We start from the raw sequence: 6,793 nt of genomic DNA on the forward strand, positions 1-6,793 counted from the left end.
GGCGGCCGCGACCTTTCAGAGGCTTATGGATCGGCTGTTAGAATCTCAGAGGGAGTGGGCGGCGGCATACATAGATGACATCATTGTTTTCAGCGCCAGTTGGGAAGAGCACTTGACTCACTTAAGGAGAGTACTTAATGAGTTGAAAAAGGCCGGGTTAACCGTCAACCCCAAAAAATGCAGAATTGGTTTAGATAAAGTAGAGTATCTGGGTTTCAAAGTAGGTCAGGGGGAGGTGCAACCGCAAGAAGAGAAGGTGACAAAGATTTCACAATGGTATAGGCCTCGGACAAAAAGGGAGGTACAGCAGTTTTTGGGCCTGATTGGTTATTACAGGCAGTTTATACCCCAGTTCGCATCTATAGCTGCCCCTCTCACCGACCTTACCAGGAAGGGGGCTTCGGTTAAGGTAAAATGGGGCACGGCCCAGGAAAAGGCCTTCGAGACCTTGAAGGGGATAATATGCGAACTACCCATCAGGTTCTCCCCCGATTTCAACTGCCCCTTTGTCCTATTCACCGACGCCTCGGATCGGGGTCTGGGGGCGGTGTTGTCCCAGGTGAGGGAGGGCAACGAATATCCTATTCTCTATCTGAGTCGAAAGTTGAAACCTCGGGAGGAAAAATATGCAGTTATAGAAAAGGAAGCGTTAGCCATAAGATGGGCCACCCACGCCTTGAAATATTATCTCCAAGGGGCCCCATTCACCTTAGTGACAGATCATGCCCCTCTCCAATGGTTGAACCGTATGAAGGAGACTAACCCTAGACTCACCCGATGGTATCTAGCCTTGCAACCCTATTCGTTCAAGGTCCAGTATCGCAAGGGTAAAGAACACTCTAACGTAGATTATTTTTCCCGGCAGGGTCCGTGGGCGCAGAACGAGGAGGAGCGAGCGGCACTCTCGGATGGGGGGGTATGTGAGGCTCCCAAAGTGGAAGCCATGGTTGGAGTGCCGCTGCTCCCGAAGAATAACAGCCAGACCCAGACTTCCCCCCCACCATCCCCACCGCGACGGGAGGAGAAAGGAGTGGAAACCCCTGATTGGGGAGCAGAGTGCGGCGGAACCCTTACCCTGAGCAAGGGGGTAGATACCCGGGACCTAGAAGAGGAAGTGAAGGGGTTAAAGATTACCCGCGAAACGGGACGGATTCAGGCGGGAAAGAGAGGGGAGGAGATAGAAGCGGGGATGGGGGATATAAGGGGAAGACCGAAGGATATTCCAGGCGGTTGGGAGTGGGTCTGGATGGAGGACCCCTGGACCCACAAGTGGGAGCAGGTCAGAGTACCCCATGAGGAGGCAGAAAGACGTCGCCAACTGGGGCTGAAACCGCGCCCGTCTTACTGGGGTGAGACGGAGGCGAAAGAGTGGCGCAGGAAACTGCGGGAGGAGCGAGAGGCGGTTGCCAGAGAATTGGAACGCAAGCGCCAATGGCACATCGCCGAGTTGAGGAAGCTGGGGGGTTACCCGGCCCCTGGGGCTTCACAGTAGAAGACGGATCCTCTTGGGACGGCTGGAGTGGAGACGAGGAGACCCTACCCTTGATTTCCCTGGAAGAAGAAGTGAACACTGGGCCAGGGCCTGTGCCGCCTTCAACAGGACCCTGGAACCCAGAGAACTCTAACCCATTTGTACATAGTTTGTGGACTCCTTCCAAGCCGAACCTTGGACTCCAAATGTCCCTGAACCCTTTCATGGGTATAGTTACCGATGATGTTAAAGTTGAAATAAATACGTTGTCGTTTGATATTCCTCAAGAGTCTCGTCCGTTTATTGGAGAAAAGACAGCCCACACATATGAACCCTCACAAAGCTGGATTCCGAAGGGGCAGAGGAACTAGAGACCAAATTGCAAACATGTGCTGGATTATAGAGAAAGCCAGAGAGTTCCAGAAAAACATCTACTTCTGCTTCATTGACTATGAAAAAGCCTTTGACTGTGTGGACCACAGCAAAGTATGGCAAGTCCTTAAAGAAATGGGCGTGCCGGACCACCTTATCTATCTCCTGAGAAACCTATATGTGGGACAGGAAGCAACAGTTAAAACTGGATATGGAACAACTGACTGGTTCAAAATTGGGAAAGGAGTATGACAAGGCTGTATATCGTCCCCCTGCTTATTTAACTTATATGCAGAATACATCATGTGGAAGGCTGGACTGGAGGAATCCCAAAATGGAATTAAGATTGCCGGAAGAAATATCAACAACCTCCGATATGCAGATGATACCACTCTGATGGCAGAAAGTGAGAAGGAATTAAATAACCTTGTAATGAGGGTGAAAGAGGAGAGTGCAAAACACAGTCTGAAGCTCAACATCAAAAAAATTAAGATCATGGCCACTGCTCCCATCACCTCCTGGCAAATTGAAGGGGAAGATATGGAGGCAGTGACAGATTTTACCTTCTTGGACTCCATGATCACTGCAGATGGTGACAGCAGCCTTGAAATTAAAAGAAACCTGCTTCTTGGGAGGAAAGTGATGACAAACCTAGACATCATCTTAAAAAGCAAACCTATCTGTTCTGAAGGAAATCAACCCTGAGTGCTCCCTGGAAGGACAGATCCTGAAGCCGAGGCTCCAATACTTTGGCCATCTCATAAGAAGAGAAGACTCCCTAGAGAAGACCCTGATGTTGGGAAAGTGTGAAGGCAAGAGGAGAAGGGGACAACAGAGGACGAGATGGTTTGACTGTGTCATTGAAGCAACCAGCATGACTTTTTCCCAACTCCAGGAGGCCGTGGAAGACAGGAGGGCCTGGCGTGCTCTCGTCAGTGGGGTCACGAAGAGTCGGGCACGACTAAATGACTAAACCACAACAAAGGGGTCTAGGAAACCCTTCCACCCATTGGGTTCCTTGGACAGCTCAGGGAAGGACCGCCTCACCCTCTGTGCTTTTCCTGCTGGGGTTTCCTTGCTTAGGGGCCCACCATCCACCGACCCACCCTGGAGTGCAAGGGTATCAGGTCTTGCAGGAAGCCATGTTCCTGATGCAAATGCTGGACTTTTTGCTGCAAGTGGTGCTTGTACGCTTGGAGCTTCTGCACTCGTTGGACCAGCCGATACAGCTCCTGCCTCAGCTCCTGGTTCTGTTGCCGAACAGCCTGGCTATGTTCCTGCAGGGACCGGGAGGCAGCCCCTTGGGCCTCTTGCACCCAAAGCCCTGCCCTCCGCTGCACCTCCTGCTCATGAGCAGCCTTCTCTTGTAGGAAGCGGGTCTTGGCAGCTTGCAGGCGCTCCAGCTGTTGCTTTCGGGCAGTGGCCAGCTCCTGCTGTAGCACCTGAATGTGGCGTGCCTGTTCTTTCTGCAAGTCCTGGACCCAGCGCAGCCCCTCCAGTTCAGAGGTGAGGTGGGCCAGCTCAGCCTCTTTCTGCAACAACTGTTTGTGCAGGCCCTCCTCCTGTGCCTTCATGCAGGCCAGAAGCTCCTGGTGGTGCTGCTGAGTCTCCGCCAGTAAGGCTTGGTTCTCCTCGCTCAGGGAGAAGGCAAGCCCCTGGCGCCACTGGGCCCGCTTGCCCAAGTAGCCCAAGAATTCCTGGCTCTGAACGTGGAGCTCCTGTCCCTCCTGCTGGAGGAAGCGGTGCTGGGCCTGCAGCTGCCCCCTCTGTCTTCTCAAGTGCTCCAGGTCGTGGCAGATGCGCTCGTATTGTTCTTGCAGGAGCATCACTGCGGCCTCATCCTGCACAGGCCCCTCTGCACCAGCCCCAGTGGCTGTCGGCACCATCCTGCGTGGCTGCCCTTTCTTCTTCCCCTGGCGCTTTGTGGACATCGTGAGACCTGGAAGAGGGGGAAAGAAAGACGCTTCAGCTAATCATACAGCTGGAAAGGACCTTGACGATCCTGCGGCCCACCCTTCTCAAAGGAGGCTCCCCTCTGCAGGATTATCGTCTTGTGTTGTTTGCAATAAAATAATACCATTTCCCCCCAACAGATTTAAAAACATATATAGTACAATGCACATTTAAACAGTAAACATAAAGTGTCAGAATCTCTAACTGTCGAACAATAAACAAAGATAATCTAAATGCAAAGAAAAAAAGAAAGAAAAGCCTAAGGCTTAACATAGAAGCAATCTTGTATATTGGAATAATTCTTCTGGTGAGATCCTATCCATGACATCCCACTTTTTATTCATTTTCTGTTCCTTTACTGCAGGATTTTTACTTTCCACCAATTATAAAATAAATTGCAGCTTAAATAAAAAGATGATTCTTCTTGTCCCTTTAGCCTCTTAATCTATCCATTTCTGCACTTTCTATTTTTTTTTAATGATCATATCATCATTTGGTGGATTTTCATCTTTCCAGACCTGTACCCACAATAACCGAGCTGCTGTCAAAACATGTATTAAATAATAGCTTTGTATATCTACAGTATTTGGTAGTAATCCTAAGAAAAACATTTCCTATTTAAATTCTATTACCTGTTTTGAGATTTGCTTACTCCACATGTAGATTTTAGCCCAATAATTTTTTGCTGTATCACAAGTCCACCATACATGATAATAACTTCCTTCATATTTTTTACATTTCCAACACTTATTTGAGATATTTGGGAACATTTTTGCAAGTCTAGCTGGTAACAAATGCCATCTGTATGGATTTCCGTTTATTTCCTCTCATCGTAATTGATGGTTGGTGGACGCAGTTGGTCTGGCTTCTCAGTTGAGACCTGTCTTGCTTGGGAGACCCTTCAGCATAACTCTCAACCTCAGTGAAGCACGGAAGCCCCCCCCTCAACAAAGCCTGGGCCCATCGAAGGGATGATGATGATGATGATTGTTGTGGTGGTGGTTGTTTAAAATAATAATAAGAGGATGTCCCCTCCCTCCTCCTCTCACCCTTCCCAGGCCCTGACTGGTTTCAGGTAGGAAGCTTCCCCACGAAGGTTATGGGAGATGCCTCCCCTCTGGCCTCCTTGTGCCCCAGAGGGAGACATTTCTCCATCCCACCGTCCTGGACCCCTTTGCAAGGGAAAGAAGCATTGCGGAATGCCGTGGGACTGTCCGTGGCGTGGAGGCACAGGGCAGGGCTGGAGCCAAGCGTTTGTGAACCCTGGTACAGGAGACTTGTCCCCGGCAGGTCTGGCCTATAGTACCAAAAATGGAATGAAAAAGGAAGCCGAGAAGCCCCAGTGAGACGTGGAGAGGAAAGGCCGCCTTCCCTCTGGCAGCGCTCTGCTGGAAAGCTGGAGTTAAACGCCCAAGAAGCCAAACTGGAGCCGGGGTGGAGCAGCGCGAATCTTTCCCCCCCCCCCCGTTCCTCCTGCTCTGTTCTGCCCAGGAAGGAAGGCTTTCTTAGGGCTGGGCCAGGCAGAGCTTGGGAACCCGAGGGGCTAGAGAGAAGGGCCAGGGGTGGGGTGGGGTGGGGTGGGGTGGAGTAGAGTGGGGGAGACCGACCCACCGCCTCGGACCAAAATCACAGGCAGCCGATATCTGAGGGAAAGCACTGGGTGGTCCTGCAGGCCCGCCGGTGCCCTGAGAGGAGGCAGGGAGAGGGGGAGAGCCAGACCCCCCCCCCCCAGCCCAGGGATCTGCGCCTACCTGCCAGCTGCCTGGGAGAGCTTTGCCCGTGGCCTTGAAGAGGGAGAAGAGGAAGGAGGAGGTCTGGCATCTGTGCGTTGTTTCCCCCGTTGCCTGGTGAGGACGGGAGAGGGAGGGGGAGGCGAGGGCTTCCTTTCAGAGTCCGGCAGGCAGGCGGGCGGGCAGGCAGGCAGGCATCCACAGCCGGGCTCCCCATTCCCTTGCCTCTTTCCTCTGGCCAGCTGCGATCCAGAAACAGGATGGTCCCCCTTGTCAGAATGACGTGACCTCTGCGTGTCTGCTGCCCCTCCACCCCCATCAAGGACTGGGGCATAAAAAGACTTTCAGGGCAAGCCTCTTTCTCGCTCTCCTCTTTCCTCCGTCCCCTCTGCCTACGACACACACCCTTTTTGTAACACACCAACGGGAAAAGGGGGGCACACACCATTTTAGGCTTGGCTGAATTGGCTGACAAAGCAGGCTTCACCGGTGGGGGAGAAAAAACACCAGCAGCTACTGCTTAGGATCTGTGTGCCGGGGGTGGGGGGTGGGGGAAGGGCTGTACATTCTTGTGTGCCACCAGATTTCACACACACCCCCTCTCACTCACTCACACACTGGCACAAGTTATGCACTGGCAACCCCTTTCTGTTCCTCTAGCGTAAAGTAGCAGTGGCGGGGGCAGCCACATCTTGGTTCTCTGCCCCCTCGCCCCCCCCGCATCACGAGCAGGAATTTTGGAGCGGTTGGTCATCAGGGGGTCCCGCGTGGGATTCCAGGCGTGTCTGGCTTCTTTCCTGTCCTTTGCCTCTTCCTTCCACATCCTTCTCATCGGGGGGGGGGGGGGGGAGGAGGAGGAGGGTGAAGCTTGGAGCTGGGCTTTCAGGACATTTGGGGGCCCAGAAGGAAGAAGCGGAGCTTCAACTAGGGTGGCGCCTCCAGGTCTTTGCTCCGGGCCACCCCAGCCGAGCAGCGAACCTGGAGCCGAGGGTTGGGGACATCAGGGGCAACCCCTTCTGGCCCTCTTTGGTTTCTTCTTCTTCTTCTTCTAAAACATAACGTTTCCTCATTTTTTGGAGGGGGAAGGGGGGACCTCCTGCTTTCTTGGTGTGTGTGTGTGTGTGGGGGGAGCCCACAAGGCTTCGCCTGCCTCCGGGAAGAGCAAAAAGGGAATTACTTTCAGCCCACGGAGAAGCAGCAGCAGCAGTGGCGCTTCTGTGGCGTTTGGTGGCCTTCAACCGGCTCGCGGGTGGGGTGGGGGCTGAAT

The 6,793-nt window shown here is 52.8% G+C and overlaps 1 protein-coding gene across 2 annotated transcripts; it reads right to left on the reverse strand.

Annotated features, from left to right (window-relative positions):
• Positions 1-2,250: 2,250 nt before the first annotated feature.
• Positions 2,251-6,778, reverse strand: CCDC121 (coiled-coil domain containing 121). Of its 2 annotated transcripts, none has more exons than XM_020808270.3 (2): positions 5,548-6,778; positions 2,251-3,782 (listed from the first exon to the last, which is right to left on the reverse strand). In XM_020808270.3, exons 1-2 carry the CDS (start codon positions 5,972-5,974, stop codon positions 2,923-2,925), a joined length of 1,287 nt encoding a protein of 428 aa, XP_020663929.3. In that variant the 5' UTR covers positions 5,975-6,778; the 3' UTR covers positions 2,251-2,922. The 2 variants fall into 2 exon arrangements, with proteins under 2 accessions (XP_020663929.3, XP_020663930.3); XM_020808271.3 differs by having other exon boundaries at positions 4,429-6,778.
• Positions 6,779-6,793: the final 15 nt, after the last annotated feature.

This window comes from Pogona vitticeps, chromosome 1 (assembly GCF_051106095.1).
Source record: "Pogona vitticeps strain Pit_001003342236 chromosome 1, PviZW2.1, whole genome shotgun sequence".
Lineage (NCBI taxonomy): Eukaryota > Metazoa > Chordata > Lepidosauria > Squamata > Agamidae > Pogona > Pogona vitticeps.

Bases quoted from the DNA above. Each gene is read 5' to 3' on its own strand.
- CCDC121 (XM_020808270.3), bottom strand. From the start codon at position 5,974: ATGGTGTGTGCCCCCCTTTTCCCGTTGGTGTGTTACAAAAAGGGTGTG. The intron at 3,783-5,547 runs GTAGGCGCAGAT...CCCCTCTTCCAG, and splicing joins CTCTCCCAGGCAGCTGGCAG to GTCTCACGATGTCCACAAAG.